General features: G+C 43.3%; 2 protein-coding genes across 25 annotated transcripts in view; both read right to left on the bottom strand.

Annotated features, from left to right (window-relative positions):
- The window catches only part of LOC111859613 (uncharacterized), an 80,731-nt gene extending 77,299 nt beyond the window's left edge, over positions 1–3,432 (bottom strand). For 23 of the 24 annotated variants that reach the window (XM_023842434.2, XM_023842438.2, XM_023842437.2 and 20 more), the window contains exon 1: positions 3,096–3,208. The gene's annotated coding sequence lies outside the window, so the exon portion shown is untranslated. Of the gene's footprint in view, positions 1–3,095; positions 3,209–3,274 lie in introns of those variants that run through there. The other variant, XM_023842435.2, reaches the window with a different exon arrangement.
- Positions 3,433–5,131: 1,699 nt separating this feature from the next.
- The window catches only part of LOC111859601 (voltage-gated inwardly rectifying potassium channel KCNH2-like), a 131,065-nt gene continuing 113,668 nt past the window's right edge, over positions 5,132–22,528 (bottom strand). The window contains exons 6-15 of the mRNA XM_072710798.1: positions 22,083–22,505; positions 20,915–21,311; positions 19,621–19,820; positions 18,825–19,077; positions 16,730–16,923; positions 16,213–16,315; positions 15,834–16,130; positions 12,336–12,522; positions 10,703–10,892; positions 5,132–9,308 (exon numbers count right to left, since the gene is read on the bottom strand). Coding sequence (XP_072566899.1) covers positions 9,078–9,308; positions 10,703–10,892; positions 12,336–12,522; positions 15,834–16,130; positions 16,213–16,315; positions 16,730–16,923; positions 18,825–19,077; positions 19,621–19,820; positions 20,915–21,311; positions 22,083–22,505 — 2,475 coding nt within the window. The 3' untranslated portion in view covers positions 5,132–9,077. The remainder of the gene's footprint in view (positions 9,309–10,702; positions 10,893–12,335; positions 12,523–15,833; positions 16,131–16,212; positions 16,316–16,729; positions 16,924–18,824; positions 19,078–19,620; positions 19,821–20,914; positions 21,312–22,082; positions 22,506–22,528) is intronic.

Raw genomic sequence — 22,528 nt, 5'->3', positions numbered from 1 at the left:
CTCTCTTTATGAGCTGCACATGCTTTTAGCCACGATATTCACTGTGAACCGTGGGTGTACACATGATTACCCAAACACCTACATGCTCGGAGACGTGCTCGCATTTGCACAGAACCTCAAAGGAAGGAGGAGGAACATGTAAATTGAAGAGCTGTCAGCATAAGCAATCCCAGAGCCGCTTATAAAATCCACTTATCATCAATGTCTCCTACTGTTCACCATTGTCAAGAAGTTCTTTTATGTACTTTCACACTACACTGCCTTGTATTTTAAGGTAACTTTCATCAGATAAGATCTAATTTTACTACATTCATTTCACTGGATTACTAGATAGGTTCTTCCAACCAGTCCAATGAAGTTCATTTTAGATCAATTGCTCTGAGAAAAGGCAAGGATTTAAATATAAGTCAAGCGATACATGAGATTAGTCTGGAAAATTCACCACATGGTACCTTCCAAACACTAACGCCAGAAGTATCTTTTTATTATTCAACGCTATTTGATATCAAACCTGATCCTTCACCACAGATGCTAATTACAGATCAGAGGACAGGGATAAGATATAGGATCAGGCTTCTGTAACCTGCCATGACAAGAGTTAACCAATCACGACGATGTCACAACAGCGATGTGCCCAGACACTGGCGCTGACAGGGCTGGGCAGGCCGGGGTGAGCCCAGGGTGACTCAGCAGTCTGCCCGCACACTGCCACCAGACACCTCCTTCATGTCAACAACTTCCTATGTCCAGTCTGCATCTCACAGAAAGACCTTTGGAATAAGCAGGGGACCATATCAAAGGTCTCCTGGGGACAGACAGACAGAGATCCCATTACCAAATGAAAAGGACCCTCTTGTACATACATGTATAAAAACATACGTGCATCTGTGCATGCACAGGGCCGCCATCTATCCTAACCAGCTTTACCAGTTTAGCACGCCAGCCTGGCCCAGTTCGGCAACCGGTGCGGCATAAGCAGACAGCTCTGCCCAGGCCCCAGATGGATTCTGCAATGTCCTGAGCCATGGTACAGGAGTAAAAGGGGGGGGGGGCACAGGAGCAGGAGGGTGACGGGAAAGCCCCCCCCCCCTCAATCACACACGCGGAAATGCTGGCCAATCTTTCCACGGCGACAGATTTATGGCAGAAAAAATTAAAGAAACTGCAGCCTCCGTAACGAGACGGAGCGTGGACTTCATCCATTGCTGACACAAGCGCAGGCGCGCGCACACACACACAAACACACACACACATACACACACACAAACAGCACCATTCTTCATGACCAGTAGTTTAATGGCTTAACTATTTTAACTACCAGTATGCAGAGCACATTTACCAAACACCACTGCCTCCACCACAAGTTCAATCACCCTGTGACTCCTACGATCAAGTGAACAATTTTAATGCACAAAAAACAGTCCAGGCACCAATATATATATATATATATATATATATATATTTGCTCAAAGTTTTTTTTTCTTCTCATGCTCCAGTGTACAGTACTCTTACAGTATGTAAAAGCCTACCCCCCACCCCACCCCAAGCTTGGAACAACCAAAGGAACAGCAGGACGTCCAAGATGTAGAAGTGGCGTCAACATGGGGGGGAGGTGGGGGTGATCTCCACGGTGATAAGTCTGGCCTGGCGTATCCGCCAGGGTGCTGCACAGTGCATGTGACAGTTGGGCTAAACACTACAGTGAACCGATGGTCCTTGTCCTGACACCCGAATAGCCTGCTACATCGCCCATTTCCTCTGGAAAGGAAGTCTGAAAGTCATCTATTAGGTTATTTGTGGGGACTGTTTACATGCATATATTCTTTATGAAGTGCAAATGCTTGCTTCTTGAATTTCTTTCTCACTGTTGGTAGTCCACTGGCATTCTACCACCACAACAGAGGCAAATCTCTGCACTGCACGGGAGTCGAGCAATCATGTCTCAAAAGAGGTGCGCAGACCCACCAACCCTCAGATTTCTAGCTTAGTACCACTGAACAACCCACCCTTTGCACTGATTGCTGGAAGGATCCTACGGCCCAGCTGATGATTCAGGCCACTCCACAGAGCTATCATTAAATGCTAGCTGACCCAGAACAGACTAAGCAGAATGGATAAACCCTCCACATCTTGTTTGGATTTAGTGCTATGGAGAGGGACAATCAAGCTCAATGCAAAAATGCATGCCAGATACTCTTTTTATGACAAGTATAACCTGTCTCGCTACTCCAGTTTTTAATCTTCATCATCCACATAAATACAAATATCATTAAGGTTTTCCTTTTCCACTGCACAGTGTGCAGATCGGGCTTAGAGAACCGCTACGCCCCTAGAGCAGTACGGAGAGGGAAGTTTTGACTGAGAAATCAGGCTAAACAGATCCAAAGTAAACAGAGAGTGTGGTGTGAAGCAAAAGCGTGTCGCAATCCTGTCAAATACCGAGCAGATTGCCGTGCCAGTGTTTACTGCAGTAGGGGGAAGTTTGATACGGACATCAAAACAGAAGCAACGTTAAATTGAGCATGCGACTGTCCATTTCAAGGCAATTACATCGTATAGAGCTAAAACTGACGCCATTTCGACACACACACACACACACACACACACACACACACAAAATAGCGGAACTGTTCTCGGTGGTTACTGCAAAGTTTTCGCAGAATTTTCCAATAATAAAATGGAAAAAAAAAAAGAAATAAAAATAAAAACACAGGTCAGCGCCGCAGCAAGTCTGAACTCAATTGCAGGCAGTAGCACACTAAAACTGCCAAAGGGTGCATTAACTGGACTTGGGACGGATGGGCGCATAAACAAAAAGGCCACGCGTGATAACAGACGTGAAATAAATGCTCGTAAGGAGCGACAGAATAGCATTAAGGCCAGAGGAACAACTTTTATGCTCAAAGCGCGGCTCGTAACTCCATCTGACTTCATCCGACACGGACATTATCCTGCGCTTTTCTGCGCACAGACCGACCCGCAAACCCCCACCGCTCACTCAGGTATTCCTGCGGGATTAGCGAAACCGCGTAAAAGCCCCACGCCACGTCCCTCCCCCCTGCCCGGGCCGCCCGCAAACACGCAGGTGGACTCACCGTCCTCCGTCTATCTGTGACAGTTCGCAAAGAAGCCAAGCGTCGCCCGTTCAGGCCAGCAGGTCCACCCTCCCCGCCGCCTAAGTGCGCCGCCCGCAGACCGCAACGCAGCGCAGCGCAGCGCCCCCGCCCCGCTCACCCCACAGCCAATGGACTTGCGGCGGCCCCGCCCCGCTCACCTCGCAGCCAATGGGCTCGCTACAGCGGCCCCGCCCCTCTCACCCCGCAGCCAATGGGCTCGCCGACAGCTGCCCGACTGCCGCCCGCACCGCTAGTCTGGGAGAGGATTCCGCTGGAGGACGCGGCTTAATTCCAGCCCCGCTTCAGCGCCTACTGCCGTGCAGCGCCTTTCCGTCTTCGGGAGACGCCCGACGCTTCCCCTTCTGTTTGACGGACAGATGAAGCGCGCAATCGGTCAGTTCAACTCCTTTTACGGAACGATGCGGCTGCCCAATGGCGACGCCGTCAGGCGGAATGGAAAGCAGTCCGGGCGACCAAAGATGACGGACGAGTCACCCAGTTGTACCCGCACTATGTCGGCAGTGGGAATGCGGGGACTTCGTGCCGGGACCATATTATGTTGAGTTGTGACTTTATGGGTTGCGTTGACTAAAAAATACGAAAGCATCCTTTTTTTCCGTGGATAAAGTAGCTGAGTAATTGCACTTTTAACACAGCAAAGGCGAATCTAAAATTTACCTCCCCAGCCAAGGGTCTGAATCCTAGAATAACTAAATAAGGTACATTAACGACGAAAAATTGTCCGTCAAATCAAAATCTACTGGCAGCTCACATTAGCTTTAAGAAGAAAACCCAACATCACGATGGTTTGTTTGATTTTTGCTTCGTGAGATAGATTTCTGAATACAAAGCACTCGATTAAACACTGATGTGCACCTGGTCGTTCAATAGCTGTCAAATGATTTGAAACTTAACAGGTAACATTATCAGACTCGAGCGGCTTAGTGGGTAGCAAACCCGGGTGCGTCTACAAGCGTGTGACTTTGTGGGTTAAGGACTCTTTGCGCATGATCGGAAGGTTGCGGGTTCGAATCCTCTGGGGTAATTTCACCGTTGCGTGTAAATAAAATGTAATATTGGCTTGTTTTCCCTCTGCTGTGTGGGGTTTTTCTGGGAATTCCAGATTCTTCCCATATAATTAGGTTAACTGTTGTCTGGAAATTTTCCTTAGAGTTTGAACGTGTGTATGTTTGTATTTGCCCTGTGATGAACTGGTGTCCTGTCTAGGTTATAACACAACCATATGCCCTATCCTGCCTAGAATAGGCTCCAGGCAACAATGTCACCCTGACTGGAATACAACAGATTTTTAGACAGTTAAATGCGCAGGGTACCATGTGTATGCTATTTTCACTCTTCATATAACCCACAGAATAACAGATTAAATCTTACCACACTGTTAGAAAGAAATGTACCAATTTGAGGGTATAGTTATTTGTCACTTGGCTGTATCCTCAAGGGTCTGCTAATATGTAAATGTACCTTTTAGTCAAATGTAAGGTACAGAAATGGACTCGGGAACATGGACTCAGGAATGGAAATTAAACCCGAGTGGGGTAACACTGTGCTGTGGTATTAAGGCTTGCTTGCCGCAAATTTGTAATATAAGATGTGTATATGTATAACTCGTTTTGGATTAATCAAGCTGGCATTCGCGTCCACTGAAATTTCAACAAAAACACAACGTAAATCTGAAAGTAGGCCTAACTGACCAGAGCAAACCAGGCGAATTGTTTAACCTTCTGCCTGTATCTTGAAATAAAAATAAACATGAAATCAGATGGTCTTTACAGGGGCTATTATTAAAGAGCACGTTCTTTTTTAGAACTAGTACTCTTTCGTTCCTGCCGCTGCGATTCTTTAGTCTGCCGGTTATTACAATAGATAGATAAAATGATAAATTCATTATCCCCCCCCCGGAAGTTTGTGGTAGCTACTCTGTATACATGTAAAGTGCACGGATGAGCAAGCATGCATCCGGATGTTATTAGTACACAAGAAAAGAATCACGAGCGTAGTTTTTCGAAGAGGTTTATTGAAAAAAATGTAAGGATGGCATTGCACCACTGACACTAAATCAAACCATGTAGTGTCTTTATTGGTAATATTTTGATATGAATAAGGTTAGAGAAACAATGCAATTCCAATAACTGACCCTTACAAGTAAGATATATACATATTTTTAGTGTCAGATATCCAGTGACTGACATTCATACATCACGCTCAGACCTGTAAAGTTTAATTGATTGCAGCATTCGTATTTCGAAATTTGTTCATCGACATCACCGAATTTCTCTCTTGGTTGTATCACGCTTTTGTGTTCCCTACCGCTGTAATTACTGTCGCTTTTATTATAAACTTTATTAAACTGAGCAGGCATTTTTATGATTTTATATTCTGAAGCATGCCGAAGGATTGACAGTTTCTGCATAGTAATGGCTATACAAGTGCCAGTATAGATTCCTTTAGAAAATACACACATATATACATACGTACATAGGATTATTTACACAAAGGCAGAGTGAAAAATACTACTGTTCAGAACGTAAGTGCTTATGACGGATGCATGACCCGGCGAAAGAGGGAAGTGTTAGCAAAGCATTCTGCCGTTCGCTGAGTGGACCTCACTCATCCACAAGATGGCGCCACAGTCGATGTCATTAAAGACTTCAGGGCGAACTCAAACTTGTGGAATTCTCACATTAAGAGGTGTACTTTGGCGTCGTTTTCTATCAGGGCGAAGAAAGGTCATTCAGCGTTCAAAATATATAATATAATGAGTGAAAAAAGCTAAAATTACACATGGTGATTTTTTTCTTCTTCAAGCAGTGCTTGTATCAATGCAGAGGTAGGTGGTAGTGTGGCAGTGGTTAAAGAACAAGGCCTTGGACCTGAGGGTGCGGGCTCTAAAGCAGGGTCAGTACTTGGTACATTATCCTTGAAAAAAGGTATTTTATCCCAGCTGCTCCAGTGAAAACATTTCCAATTCAGTTGTAACCGAATTCACCGAATACAAATGAACATTATACAGTACTAGGAGAAAAATACTCTCATTGCCCAAATATCCATTAAAGACTTTCTTGAGCACTGGGGAAAACATCAGTTCCCAAGATTTTTGAAAAGAGGCCTACAAATATTCCAGTAGTGCCATTCTGGTGCTTAAGGCCTTAATGACCATGGCTCACAGTCCTAATGTGCAGGTTTATACAAGAGCAGAGGATCTTGCTCTCACCCATTTTTAATGAGTGTAAATTATGGGATAGGAAGCTTTTGTCCTCCTTACGACATCTACCTGACTATTCCTCATAGATAAACACCTTGGGTTCTGATGCACAAATTAATCTAAATTCAAATTCTGATATACATGAAAAACTGTATGAAGACAAGGTCTATTGTATTATGCACTGGATCTTTTGCACAATTCCAGTGGAAACCAAGACTGATGCATTCACTGTTCAAGTCCTTTGGACAGAGTGCAACGCACTTACCTGTGCTGCCCACACCTGTGATGAACTGTTCATAGGGGTGATTTGGTGACCCAGATGCAGTGAACACAAATAAAAAAAAAGCTTAAGAACTTTCATTCTAAATGACTTGACTCCTCCAACTTGCTTAATCATTACATTTATCTAGTTATGCTCAAATGAAGCTTCATGAACCATCTGCTGTATTTTCGGACCCCACTAGATGGTGCTCTCTGTTCAATCAAGCTTTATTTGGCCATTACTAGCCATCACTATCCTATATCATGAAGTTTGTAAGATTTTTCTTGGTTTCTTTCTTTTTTAATTAGTCTTTTTTGTAGTTCATAGGGATTGAATTATGTGGAAGAATACTGTATACTTCAATCACAAAATTCTGCTGGTGGACACAAAATACCACTTGAATCCATGTTTTTTCAGCAACAGTTTAAACGCATATTGTAATTTAATGAGTAAATCTTAAAATAATAATAATATTAATAGTTGTAGTAAGGTTTTTGTATTAACCACATTTTTTCATAATAGTGACAAACATTTTATATTGACTAATCCTGAGTTTATTTGCCACCTACCTGTGTCGTCCTTCAGGCAAGCTTCTCCTTAGCAGAAAGGGAATGAGACAAATTGTGACATTGGCAACTCATATTTCAGGTCTGGTACTTTCTTTTTTCCCATTTTGACTTTTTTTTCATTTGCAGAATGTCTGCCACATTTCCAAGGTTTGTTGAAATAAAGCCATTTTAAAAAACAATCTAATAAATGTCAATAAACACTTACATTAACTCAATCCAGCTACGAAAACTGTTGATGATAATATTTTAGGTACTAACTGATCTGCGTTATAGTAGTTACCAGATGGTTGCTCTAACTTTTCCTGCCGTGTAACGTTTTGACCGGTCGATAATAAGTCAGTGGCTATACATTTTCTCGAAAGGCCAAAGCAAAAAGCGAAGCGTTCACAAAAACCGGCCAGAAGTTTAAGGACGCATTTCTTTATGACAGTGTTTAGGCTTTCGGTTTTTGCTGATGAAGCAGAACCAGAGATACATGTTGCTTAAGGGCTAAATAAATTATTTGTGCGCATTTTTATGGCACCAGCAGGCTTTTGCTGTGGGTTCAGACTGACTAAGTCGCTATGTTTACATGACTACACATATTAGTATGTACACTGCTCCCCAGAACAGGGCAGGGCTGTGTCTACTGAAAGAAGATCATTCTTTGCTCTGACTGAGCAAAGAATGACATACCTAAAGGCTCCTATTATGCTCATATTCATAATATTATTTCAGAGTCTTCTAGAAGAGATTTACATGCTTCAATGTTCCAAAAACACATTATTTTTCCTAATACTGTACACCTCTATTCACTCTGTAACTGTGTCCGAAATGCTCTGTTAGATCTTTAAGCCCCATGCCCAATGAGCCCAATGTGCTGATTGGTCAGCTTGCCTGATTGGTCAGCTTGGCCTACACGTTCCGCCTGTCTTGCAGTCTGCAAACAGGACCTTGCAGGTAGGTGGCCAATAAGGACTGTGTTATGAAGTGACCTCACCATGTCACGGAAGTAAAGGGCTTTAATTACAATAAGGTGTTTCAGGCAGATTAGAAGGGGATTTTGTAGTGAGAGTTACTCCCTTTGGCATATACTTTGGGCCTTAAGACTTTGCAGACTGTTTACATGCACATAAAACCACATAACACACTAAAGAAAGGAGAAAAAAAGAAAAACATTATAGGGCCTCTATAAAGCCAGAGATGTAGGCCAAACAAGCCAAACCTTTGGACTGACCAACGTGTGAAAACACCTTGCTATTGTTCTCTGGTTCAGCATAGTGCAGGAAGAATCAGGTCTCTAAGGTTTTACACAATATCTACACAAGGGACTTGATATGTTGACTGGCATTCATGCCTTCTGTCCATCAGGCAAAGAAGAAGCATGCTATGAATGGGGATCGGATCAAGACAGAGCCCGACCACCCCTTACTGCACACATTAACATTGCGCATAGGCCATAGCAAGCGGCCTCGCAGGCCGACTCAACACCACCCAGTGTTAGGCCAGCTAACACCCAACACAGGGTTCGGAAGCGCCATGGACACAAAGATATAGTGTTAGAAATTTTCAGTGCAAGACGTAATGGCTACTAATATATATATATATATATTTTTTTCTTTTACGTACTCCAACTCTGAACCCAGCAGTAAAGGGAAATTCTATAGACCACCTTACTAGTTAAGGATGGCACCAGTGAAAGGACTCATGATTCAGAATCATCTAAATATGCTGCAAGCTTAACGCTTACAATCCGGTGCTGCTTCTCTACATGGTAACTGAAGCTGGAAAGAGGGAAGCCCCAGCGGGTCAGTCACGAGAGGCACGTCTCCTCTCAGCAGTGCGAAGCACATCCCAGCAGGTAGGAGTGTGTGTCTCCCCACGTTCCTCAATGGCTTTTCCTAGGGGGTAGGTAAGGCATCGCGGCCTTAGCTCCCCGGGTCTGAGCCGTGTCTCTGCGGAGTCCGTGAGTCCAGGACTGCAGGTTGCTCGGGCAGCGATAGTCTACGTTGGTACTCGTGGTCCATGGACACCACCGCCATCCCAACCCCCGGGAGGTCTGCGGGGGTGGGCAGGTACCACACTGGGCTGACTCCTGGGGAGTCTGTGAATGACTCCTGAGTCTCGGGTGTGATGTCAAACGATTGGGGATCCAGGATCTGGGAGGAGAATGAGTGAAGGAAGACAAAATTATTAGGAAAGAATAGGGGGAGGAACTGGCAGAGCACTGAACAGCGAGCCACTAATCACCAAGAGGGAGCAAGTGTCAGGAACGATCCCCATTAATGAGGACCTGTCCTTCATCATGAAGTGTAGGACATTTTTGCTAATAAAATCAGTTAATATGACTCACTTATGCTTAACAAAAAAAATCATTATTATCCTTGAGTTTTATCACATATAGAGTGCAGAGGAGAATGTCGTGGCTCATTATGTCATTATCTGCATTTTGTGCCACAGTAGCCCTTCTGTTGTTACTGTATGTAGCACATGAGACAGCCTTCGTTTACATCTCACATCGACCAGTCCTGGCGTTTCCCTTCTCTCTGTGGTTACTCACTGACTGTCAGCACTCACAAGCCCTGCTGACAGTCTCTAAGTCTGCTCAGAGATGCTCTGACCCTTTCATCTGGCCATATCAATTTGGCCCTTATCCGGACCAATCAGGCCTGTAATCTTACTCATAACCTCAATATTTCGTCTTATTGTGTGTATTATCAGCATAAAAATAATCTCACAAGTTATTCTTATTATATGTTAACCTATTGTCAATCCACTTAAACACAATTAATTAGGACTGGGGTGTTTTGCAACAAAAAGTAGCATTCACAAGAGATTTGGGTTGTGATCAGCTTATTTTAATTATGGACCAATTGAAATATGTTTATATTACACAGTTAAATATTTGTAAATTTCACCGTGTAATAAGACTACTCGAATACAGTTATATGTCTGGAAACAGCTTTGATTGGTTTGTTTAATAGGGCAAAGCACCTACAGTTCTGTGCAAAAGTCTTACTGTAGGCAGTCCAAAGAAATGTTTAAAGCTGTTTCTCTCGGTAGCAAGTGTACTTTGGCTTAGAACAAAAAACACAATTTAACATTAGAACATGTGCAAAGAAAGAGTAACACAATAAAAACTAGTAATAATTTCTTCTGTTTTCTATAAAGTTACTGATATCTAGTTGGATGGCTAGATGAACACAGCTTCAGTTCCCAAACCTCTCCTCAGGGGCACCTCAGCCGTTCCATGATTTTGTAAATTTCACCAACAGCTCAATTGAATAATTAAATAAATTGGTTTAAAAAGTCAGTGACAGATTGACTAGCTGTATGAGGTGTTAGTGGCCAAGTCAAAGAATACATGGCTGCACTGGACGGTCACTGCAAATACTGGGGTGATTGTAGCAGAGGTTCTGAAATGGTTAAGCTGACACACTTTGACAGGCATAATATCATAGTTTTACACCAACATGAGGATAATCTAAACATCATTTTCTTTGCCTGCCTGAGACTTTTGCACAGTACTGTATATTTGTGAACCTTCACATACCTGTGGAAGTGAAGTCAAGGTATCAGGCTCCAACTGAGAGACAGGCTGCATGAGCCTCTCCGCAAGCCTGGGGCAGGGAGAGGACTGGGGGGGTGAGGATACTGTGCTGTAGGCTGGGGGCACCAAGACCATCTGCTTCTGCAGCAGCTGCATGATGGTGCCAATGTCAACCGACATCCGTGTCTCCAACCTGCAAGTAAATGAGCAGAGCTTGGTGCACTGGGATGGTCAGTTACTAAATCCCAGCTGAAGAGGAGATGGCTTGGTGCACTGGGATGGTCAGTTACTAAATCCCAGCTGAAGAGGAGATGGCTTGGTGCACTGGGATGGTCAGTTACTAAATCCCAGCTGAAGAGGAGATGGCTTGGGGCACTGGGATGGTCAGTTACTAAATCCCAGCTGAAGAGGAGATGGCTTGGTGCACTGGGATGGTCAGTTACTAAATCCCAGCTGAAGAGGAGATGGCTTGGTGCACTGGGATGGTCAGTTACTAAATCCCAGCTGAAGAGGAGATGGCTTGGGGCACTGGGATGGTCAGTTACTAAATCCCAGCTGAAGAGGAGATGGCTTGGTGCACTGGGATGGTCAGTTACTAAATCCCAGCTGAAGAGGAGATGGCTTGGTGCACTGGGATGGTCAGTTACTAAATCCCAGCTGAAGATGAGATGGCTTGGGGCACTGGGATGGTCAGTTACTAAATCCCAGCTGAAGAGGAGATGGCTTGGGGCACTGGGATGGTCAGTTACTAAATCCCAGCTGAAGAGGAGATGGCTTGGGGCACTGGGATGGTCAGTTACTAAATCCCAGCTGAAGAGGAGATGGCTTGGGGCACTGGGATGGTCAGTTACTAAATCCCAGCTGAAGAGGAGATGGCTTGGGGCACTGGGATGGTCAGTTACTAAATCCCACCTGAAGAGGAGATGGCTTGGGGCACTTATTAACTGAATGTTTTTTTAATCGATTGACGACACTAGTTTTAACGTTTTGCATTAAAAGTCTACCATGTGTCAAACTTGTGTTGTAAGTTTGCACTCTGTGTTTATTGATCCTAGTTGACGTTGAAATGTTCGAAATATTTTTCTGCACAAAGGCAAACTCAGAAGAAGAAGAAATTTCTTCTATCTTCTCCAAACAAAGCTAATTCTAAGCTAATTCTGATATATGCACTCCGACATTTTCCTATTTTAATGTGTTTGTATTTTTGCATACAGATTCTAGACCCCCGTGACCTTTAATACGATAAGCGCTTACAGAAAATGGATGGATGTATTCATGTATTTTTACTCTGGTGTGGAAGAAAAACTCCTGATGGGTGCCTGTTTATCCCTGTAACCCTGAGATGCCTCCCTGCCCTGTATTTAATCCCACAGCTTAGTCATGTAGCTCAGCTGGTGAAAATACCCCAGCGTCACTAGTACAAGAAAAGCGAGGGGCCCAAACTGGCGGGGAACAGCCGACAATGGCATCCTGATGTTTCCATTCTCACTTCTGTCATGCACTGTGGCTCATATTCCCTGAAAGAGTCCTATGATTTAATCTGAATGAGACCCAAGTGATGACAACCCACCGAGAAGATCCTTCTGAAGTAGCCACACACCATAAGGTCTCACGAAAATCGCTTTAGCTTCTTCACCTGTGGAGCTGCTGCTGCAGCAGATCCAGCCGGTTCTCCAGCTCGCTGCGCTGCTCCCGGCTGATGCTGTGCATCGGGACGCTGTGCGAAGGCCGCGGGGCCACGCTGCGGTGGGGAAGCTCCTGATATTGCCGCGTACGACTCTCACCCCAGAAGTTGAAGATGCTGGTGACTCCAGAGAGAGCGCCTGTTCAGGACGAACACTCAACAGCGTCACGTTAGGAGCTTTCTCACCGAAGTTCAGGAACCTGGTTTCTAATTCCAAGTTCCTGGGCTCTCTAGACCTGTAATTTCCTGGTCACTATCACGTGTAGCTTTCCTGCCACACAACAAAAACAGTGACCTTTATGCTGAGTAATAGGGAGGGGCATTTCAGGCAGAATTACTCATCGTATTCCGCCAGTGATCATTTGAATAAAATTCGATTAACCAAGCCCCACCCCGCACTCAAACATGGGAAAAAGCGTAGGGAGTATTGAAATATCTATTTATTTTCATACAAAATGAGATATTAAGCTTGGATAAATTAAATGGTAACTACAATTAAACTGAAGAGCTCACCGAAGTGCAGTAGCATGCAGTGACGTTTACTGTATCAGCCTGTGCCTTAAGCAGTTACAGCAACTGGCGATTTATTTCTTTTTAATAACACAATCCTAGCAAAACTTCTCTGGCTTATAGGCTACTTCTTTAATAATTCACATAAATATAACAATATAACAATCACATAAATATATAAGGAAACACTATCAGTTGCCTTGAAACTAGAGCTGAATGATATTGGGGGAAAAATGATCTGTAATCATTGCGATAAGTGTTATGGTATTTATGAAACAAAAAAGTTGAAAAATTACCCACAGTTAACTATAACCAAAAAGAACTTGTTATTATCTACTAATAAAGTCTGTCTTTAATAGGAAAGGCAAGCATGTAGTTCATATTCTGGTCTCTACTGGGGCAGTGAAAATTCACCTTTATTTATTAATTTTTTTCAAAATGAATTTCACAGAACTTGAATTTCAAGAACATTTTTAACGACAACCACGACAACTTACTTATACATATAAAAAACAGCAGCATAATCATAAAGGAACACAGCATTTTATTTTATGATAGAGGATGATCCCGTACAATATGGGTGGGGTGGCATCTCTGCTTAGAATGGGTCTTAAAGTACTGACCGGATGTATATGGTTTTATACAGCCCCGACATTTTATAATTCATTATTAAGTCTGGCCAGCAGATTACGGCTGCATGCTGCCACTATGACAATATAAAATTTGTCCAGTTTCTTGGGATAACAAGATACTTTTCTGAAAGTATAATGTTAAAACATAAAAATGATCTGACTTATAAAAAGACACGAAATTACCTGATTATAACAAAATATGTCTCATCAATGTCAGGATGTGTGTGTAATGTTCCTGTTTGGCCAGCAGAGGTGGCTGTTTCACCATTCTGGTTCTTCCCTCTTATGTCTATTACAGTTTTCCTGAACTGCTTTTCCTAAAAAAAAAGGCATTTCCTAAAATCTACTCTCCCTTTTCCAAAACACTAAGGACGAACCCTGAAATTCAAGCTACACTCACGAAACCTTTGACCCGTCTTGCAAAATCAAACAATCTTCTCAAAACTGTATCATCTTTGCTCAAAAGCAAACGCTGCTTTCAGATCACGCATCAAGCCAGTCAGTTAAATAAACACTACTGCACAGTCAGTACACATGATAGCAAAACACTGAAAACACTACCAGCAAAAACTGTGTCTGGCATGTAGAGAAAAGTTTACTGTGGATGTGGTCTTTTGCATGTTGAGCTGCAAAACTGGAAACCACAAGATAATAGTGAAAAAAATGTTGTCTACCAAAAATGTTTGTATACAATTATACTACACTGATATGTAATGTTTGCAGTATTCAGCACACCAAAAAAGTTACTGTAAAGGGCAAAGTAAATAATCCAAATGAGAGGGATACTATAATAAAATGTTGTGCCACTGCCAAGTCAGAGTTCACTCTGCCGCAACGCCGTGTCTCAGGGCTGAGTCAGGACAGAGAACTTTTTCTGCATCACAGGAAATGCTCTCCCTTGCTGGGCGATGCGGGAAGAATCCTCGGTGTGACCCATTTGTACATTGACGTTGAAATCCAGCTCACCTATGGCTCTTGCACTCTCATCGGGCTGGTATTCTATGTTTTAGTCTCTCCCATGTTTAGAAACATGTGTGAACAGTTCTGAGTCATTGTGTTTCAATGATGACTACTGTCTGTGCTTCACTTTTGTGACCTGTGTTTTCTATTTTGCATCAATGTGTTTTGATGAATGAGAATGTGTTTAGAGTTTTGCAAAAGGGGTGACTCAGATCTGCAAATTGTGTCTAGCTAGGTGAGCAATGTTATAAGATTCACCAAGTGAGTGACTGATTCAATAAATGAGTTTTGGAAATTGCTAGGTTTTTTCCAAGAACGAGATTTAGTGTGTTAGCAATTCAGACTAAACTGTAATCACACCTGCCTCTTGTTTGCTCCGAATTTGTCTATGTATATCAATGCCAACTTGTTTTGTTCTCGCTAGTCTGGTCATGGATGTTATACATGTGCCAGTTCCTGTGTGAGCTCTTGTCTGTGTTTAAGGTTAATTCTGATCCCATATAGCTATTCCTCATTACATCTTTGTTTGATCCCTCATGGTCCTTTGTTTTATGTTCAACTTTGTTTTTGCAAAATAAAGCCCAATCACTGGCCACTTTATTAGGTACACCTGTTCGGCTGCTTGTTGATCATATATCAGCAGCACAATATATAAAGTCATGCAGATACAGGTCAGGGGCTTCAGTTAATGTTCACATCTGACCATAGAGTAGGAAAGAAAGGTTTAATGACTTGGAACGTGGCATGGTACGTGGCATGGTTATTAGTGCCAGTCAAGCTAGTATGAGTATTTCAGAAACTACTGATCTACTGGGATTTTCACACAATGGGTTAAAAAAGAAAGAAACATCCATTGAGCGGCTAATTCATTGGGCAAAAATGCCTTGTTGATGGCAGTGGTCAGAGAAGAATGACCAGACTGGTTCAAGCAAGTTGGTTCAAGCTGATAGAAATGCAACAGTAACTCGTATCCTTACAACCAAGATAAGCAGTAGAGCGTCTCTGAATGCAACACGTTGAACATTGAAGCAGATGGCCTACAGCAGCAGAAGACCACACCGGTTGCCTCTCCTGTCCGCTACGGACACGAAACTCCGGCTACATTGGGTCTCCAAAATTGGACAATGGAAGATTGGATGCAACCTTGCCATCAGATAAGGGAAAGTTTTCTTTTGTGGCTTGAGTGATGTTAGATGTGAACAGTTGGCATCATAATATAGGCAGGGCTTCGACGTGACTGAATGAAAAACGGCACATCTACCAGCATTAAAAAGTCCTTCTGTTTTGGGCCTAGCTGGACTGAGCAAGGCCAGCGAATGTGTGTTCTGCTAGGTTAGGTGAGGCTCACCTGACAGTGCGTTACAGCTGTTGCCACTGCGGGGATCCCCATCCCCCCCCAGGGTATCGTTGAGGGTTGGGTGCAGGGCCTGACGCTGAGGGAGCTCCAAGAGGGGCAGGGGAGCAGTGGGACCGGAGAGGATAGAGTCATCCCCCTCATCTCCACTGGAGTGAGAGGGGGAGGAGACTAAATTTGGGGGCCCCTCCCACTCCATGCTGTGGCCCTCCAGCCGACTGCTGGTTGTGCGCCGCCTAGCCGGACGGACGAGCTGCTGCGATGGCTTGTTCCTCCCCGTTTCCGCGGCATCTGTTAGGAAAGAACGCGGAAGGCCTGGAATGACAGAGCACTGCGGGTCTCGTCAGGGAAACGCTCCCGAACGACACGCTACCTCGGTCAGTCCTGCGGCGGAAAGACAGCTTGCGCCGGCGTTGGCGGTGAAAGCTGCCTCCGTCCGAGTCGTCACTGCTTGCAGATCCAGGAATCATATTTGTCTACATGGGGAACCCGAGAAAAATGGTCCAGTAGGTTATGTAACTATGGTATAGAGGATGGCATTTTTGGTATAATGGACTGATATTCTATCTCCATTCAGGGTGTCCCCTGCCTTGTGTCCTTTGGGACAAACTCCAGGCTGGTGTTACAGAACATGGATATGATGATATTTAGTAACCTAGTTTTATATAAAGCAATTTATAATTCCTATCCATCCATCCACCTTCGAATTGCTAATCAAGTAGAGTGTCACGGGGAATTTCTTTACAGAATGTACAGGATATTTTTCCAGACAAAGTCCACTGAATTGCCCTGCTGTTCTGTCCCCTCTCCTGAACCTTTCTGTTCTCCTTACTTGAAACCCACTCATGCTCTTAAACCCTGTCATTACACGCAGAAGAAGCCGGGCTCACATCGCGTAGGTTGAATGTGATCTCCAGGTTGCTCCAGAAGTGGTCCGAGAATTCAGGGTACATGTCCAGGACCTCTAGAACATCCTCTCGGTGGATCTTGTGCAGGTCACAGTAGGTTAGCGCTCTCACGTCGGCATTGGACTTCCCTGGGCGTGCGTACAGATTAATGGGTTCACCAAATATATCGTTCTTCCCTGCAGGAAAGAAGGGATGGAAGGATAGTAACATTCGGCTTTCATAGAAGATATATACACATTAAACTCCGATAAAAGCCTCCAGAAATGGTTACTTGGCTTTAATGTCAATATTTATTACATTTGTAATCACCAGAAAAATTGTCACGTTTAATAGATTAATATTGTATATTTATTAGGGCTGGGAAATCTATTGTTAAAGTGTAGTGTTTTAAAGTTATAACGCGTTATTATTTCTTTGACTGCATGCAGTATTTTGATAGCCAAAACAAAGAATAGTACGAGCAAAGATTTTTAATAGAGACCAATAACAACATGAGAGTTTATGTTATGATGCTGCACGGAATCCCAGAAGTTAAAATCAAATCGTTTCAGTTCGGGTCTCACTAGGAAGCTGACATTAAATGTTTAATTTGGTTTAAAAAAAATGCCAGACGGAGGCATATTGAGGACAAAATATCGTAATTTGCAGTGTTTGTTTTATTTTAATGAGGGCTTATGCGGTAAAGCTTAAGTTTTTTCTTATTATTAAGTGCATTTTCAGTGGCTGTAAAGCTTCTGTTTTTAGAGGCATTAACCAAATTGGTTTTAGATTTTAGAGCATCATGCGGATGCTATTAAAACGTGAGTTTATCTGCCTGCTGAGTACCTGTGATTATGTACATGTGGTATATGCCATTAATCGCCAAGATGTGAGATTAAGAAAAAATAATCGTTTAAGATCCCTACTAATCAGCCCATACCGTCTCTTGTCATATTACCATCTGTGCATCTAGCCTTTCTGAAAGCATTGGAATTCAGCTTGTACTTGGTTATAAGCAGTATCGTTGTTGGAAATGAATAATCTGTACATCACAAGTTTAAGTTAAACCATTAAACAAATGTTAGCTTAATATATGGGTCATTCTCACTAACATGAGAATTTTAAAAAAGTCCATCCAGACAATGAAATCCAGTATTTGTTTTTTGTGCAAAACAATTGACATTGCATGTCCATACCATTTGAAAGAAAAAAAATGAAAGAACGCAGAACTGTTCTTATGTTCAGAACTTTATTTTAAATATTTAAACGCTTTTTAAATATTTCAGTTTCATTGCATGTAACCCACAATAACCAATCAATTTGTATTATAAGATGTTTGTTTGTGTTCATATTTTGGTTATGTCTTTTTAAAATTTATTTTAAATTTTTTAATTTCTGTCTTGCCCTGGGTTTGATGAAATATTAGAGGAATAAATGGTAATATGATAAAACTGACTAACGACCCCAGAGGCAAAACTGACAATTTAAACAATGAAGCTGTATTATTTAATTGAGTCTGTATTCAAGCTGATTTTAAAAATCACGATCACAGAAACACGTGCGATTAGTTAATTTTTTAATCGACTCACTGAATAAACGTATATAATAAAACATATAATTATATATGCATGATATTTATAAATTAATAGTTAGTCACAGTCATAATAGCTTGATCATAATCAGCAGCATCATATTTAGTAAAACGTCTGAATTGATTTAGTGCAGTACCAACGTTAGTGATTTAGCTTGGTGCTCTATTGTAGCGCAGGACAGCATAATAACCAATAGATGGTGCTGTGAGCTAACATTAGCCAAGGGACGGTAGCCGCGAGGACGCATGCTGCAGATTGAGGAAGAGCTGGTACTTCCAGGAACCTGTAACATTTAGCTCCCAGCATTCTGTCTTAAGATGATTCCTTTCCAATTTCCTGTAAAAAGTTCTGTGTCACAATGATGTTGACCAGACACGCCATGTTTGGAGACTTCCTCCGGAATAAAACTGTTTTATCAACAGACTAACCGGGAATCACGCTAGAATAACCCAATTTAATAGGCAATTTCCAATTTAATATGTAATATCTAGTAAATTAGTTGTTACCCAGAATGGCCACCACTACATCCTCACGCAGGATCTCGATGGAGCCGCGGGAGATGAAGTACAGGGCGGTGATGACATCGCCGGCATGCACCAATGTGTCTCCAGGGGGGGCGTGCGTGGTCTTGAACTTCATGGCCAGGGCACGTAGGCAGCCTTTAGTAGAGCCCCGGAAGGCCTTGCAGTTCTGCAGCAGCGTGCGGTTCAGGTGCAGGCAGATGTCAGCCTGCAGGCACTCGGGGAAGCCCTTCAGCACCTGGAGGTGACGGAGATCCATAGCATGTCACCACTCACACCAAGGACCAGAACCCGGTCTGGAAAAGCCCTATTTACACTCATATGAATGGAAAGGATTTAACGATCATCAGATTGTCACATCATCTGTGACGATACCATCTGGATCAGACTGTCAGGGACAAATCATCTCAGCCCTCCCATGTTATTAAGCACGATCTGGCATAATGGCGAATGTGGTGGCCACTTTCCATGCTTCAGATTGTGATGTCATTAAAACACTGTTATCACAACCCGATGTAAGTTCAGCTACCAGATGACACATATATATCAATGAAGCTGGAATAACCGACTTTCTTAACATTTTACTAATTCTAGAACAATATACAAAAGAATAAATACTGTTTGTGTTCCCCAACATTTGGACTCTTTTACCTCCTAAATATTGCTATTATTATTCAGACAGGACACTGTATCCCGGGAGCATTGCCATTTAAAAAGTCTGAGGAACTATTTTGTCAAACGTCTACAAGAACGTACAGTAGTAGCACCCGGCCGTTCTCACCGCGTTCATGTCGATGCCGTTGGTGTAGGACCAGGCGTGCTGAAAGTACTCCTCCAGGCGCTGCCGCAGGGGGTTGGGGATCTGGTGGAAGCGGATGAACTCCCGAACCCGCAGCATCTGCGTGTGGTAGCGCGCCGTGCCCGAGTACAGCCGCTGGATGATGGCCGACACGTTGCCGAAGATGCTAGCGTACATCAGGGCTGCCCGGTGGGGTAGAGAGAGATGAGGTCAGCATGTCCTCTCACTGCCTGCCAGTGGAACAGGAACTGGAGCAAGAGCTAGAGCGACCAGCAACATACTGGTCATTAATTTAAAAAAAAAAAAAAAGACCATAGCATTTTGGTAATTCACAATAACATTGCCTACTCATTACTTACAATAATGCGATCCAATGGAATTAACTGTCTATTAAACCTGGGAATTAAATGTCAGAAAACAAGCATTGCATGTACATCAGCAAGGCGAAATTGAATGGATTATTTTGAGAAGATGCTGGTTACTTTACAAGAACCATTTACCAGCAGCATTTTGTTTTCAGTGCATTTTTCAGTAATTTAGACATGATTGATGACTTTAAACGGTGCATGGAACTGGTGTTTACACTGGAACAGTGTCGGTGAAAATGGCCACTCCGTCTTGTTTGTTGGGTGCTAATTTCTTACATGTCAGGAGTCAGTGCACCACATGCAGGGACAGCTTGCAAGTGAGTCAAGCCAAGTATTTAATGGGTGTGAATTACACTACAATTCTGACACATACAATTTCTATTCTCAGCTTATCATTGGACATGTCATAAAATCAGTCGAACGTAATTCGCATTGTGGTAACTGCTTACTGAGAACATTGCATGCAGCTGGGTTTGTTTAAAAGCCTGGGTCCTGCATTTGAACTGTTTTGAACGTCATGTACAGTATGGCCACCAGGAGATCTGGAATGCTAAAAGAGGGATTGATTATGCGAACACCGGAATAAGGTGCACTGGTTTTGTCACATAACAAATAGCCCACATGGAATGGCTGGAGGTACCAAAGGAGAGTTACGGCAACTTCACTGAAAGAAGCTATTTGTTTGCATGATTGTTGGTTTGTTTGTTTGTGTTTGTTTGTTTGCAAAACAAATTCCAGCAACTAGTTTTGTTGCTAAAATTGAGAAGCACATATTATATTATATTATATTATATTATATTATATTATATTATATTATATTATATTATATTATATCATACTCTGACTTCCTATTTAGATGTGTCATCCACAGTATGGGATGCACCAGGGCTGATGCAGCAGTAACTTACAGCCAATGAGCATGACACAGATGGAGAAGATCTTCTCCGAGTTGGTGTTGGGCGACACGTTGCCGAAGCCGACGCTGGTCAGGCTGCTGAAGGTGAAGTAGAGCGCCGTCACGTACTTGTCCTTGATGGAGGGCCCCGAGTCTCTCACTGTGTCGTTGTACGGCTTGCCGAGCTGCTCGCCCAGCGAGTCCAGCCAGCCGATCCGCGACGAGCCGTTGCGCTCCACGTTGCCGATGGCGTACCAGATGCAGGCCAGCCAGTGAGCGATGAGCGCAAACGTGCACATGAGCAGGAAGAGGACCGCCGCACCGTACTCCGAGTAGCGGTCCAGCTTCCGTGCCACGCGCACCAATCGCAGGAGCCGGGCCGTCTTCAGTAGGCCAATCAGAGTGGTTGTCTGGAGAGGGAGGCATGGCAACAACAAAGCTACCGAAAAGAAGCTGCTCATAAATGGCAGAAAAGCATTAAAGATACATATGAGGTTCCAGCTTCAATGGCATTCCAGAACAAACCACGAGTCTGAAACATAATGCAGCTCCTTACCAGGCGAAAAGCTGAGATAATGAGAATCTCCATTTCTAACCGTACATTGTTATTTTTTTAATGACGCATTGACCACAAAGACAGCAACACAGACCTAAAGGTTTTCCAGCTCTCATTCAGAGCTCAGTAATGCAGTTAAATGGGCTCAGCCAACATATTTGGCACTGCAGTACAGTAATTTAACTGTCCTGACATGGATTAGAGTCTAGGAAGAGCCAGAAAGAGATCATAGCTGCTGAATTTCCTTTTTGGACTAATGTCTTACAGTGAGTGTGATGACATATTGAAGGAGATAAATACTTGCTACCATTTTTTTTATTGTCATGCTGACATGTATTTTCAATGGACTCTCAACAGCGAAAGCATTTACAAAGCATATATTTTTGACAGCTGGTTCTCTTAGCTCATTAAAAAAGCACGACTGGAAAAGTTTGTGTTTCTTTTTATACGATACCAACTGAGAGCTATAGAAAATATGCTAAATGAATGATGGTTTATTTTTCTCTATGTTTTTCTTTTCACTTTGAGCTTTTGTCTTTTTGAACTCTTTGTAGCATTGTGATTGTGGGACCAGAGTGACCCCTTTGTGGTTGTTTCATCTGGCCTACTTGATGAGAATAATCACCTCCTCTCCGGACCGGTAGATCAGAAGGTCAAAGGGGATGGCCGCCACCATGTCGATGAGAAACCATCCCTTGAAGTAGTGCACCGCGATGCGGCCCGGCTGGCTGACCACCTCGTCGTTGCTATTGACGTAGGTGGTGCGGAAGTTGATGACGATGTCGATGATGAACATGATGTCCACGATGAGGTCCACCACGCTGAGTGTGCTGCAGGAGTAGACACAGTTCTGCAGAGCTGCCTCCTCTTGGTCATTGAGCAGGAATGCAGCAGAGTAGGGTGTGAAGATCGCGGTATAAATGACCAGCAGGAGGATGACCCAGTCCCACACTGCCTTGAAAGGACTGTAGTGCAAGATGGTCCATTTATGGATGCGGGGAGCCTGAAGCTTGTACTCTGGAAGGACATCAGCGCCCAGAGACAGCACCTTGGAGAGAAAAGCAGGAGCCA

The sequence above is a fragment of the Paramormyrops kingsleyae genome, chromosome 4, assembly GCF_048594095.1.
Source record: "Paramormyrops kingsleyae isolate MSU_618 chromosome 4, PKINGS_0.4, whole genome shotgun sequence".
NCBI lineage: Eukaryota > Metazoa > Chordata > Actinopteri > Osteoglossiformes > Mormyridae > Paramormyrops > Paramormyrops kingsleyae.
This window is presented reverse-complemented; position numbering and strand designations above follow the sequence as displayed.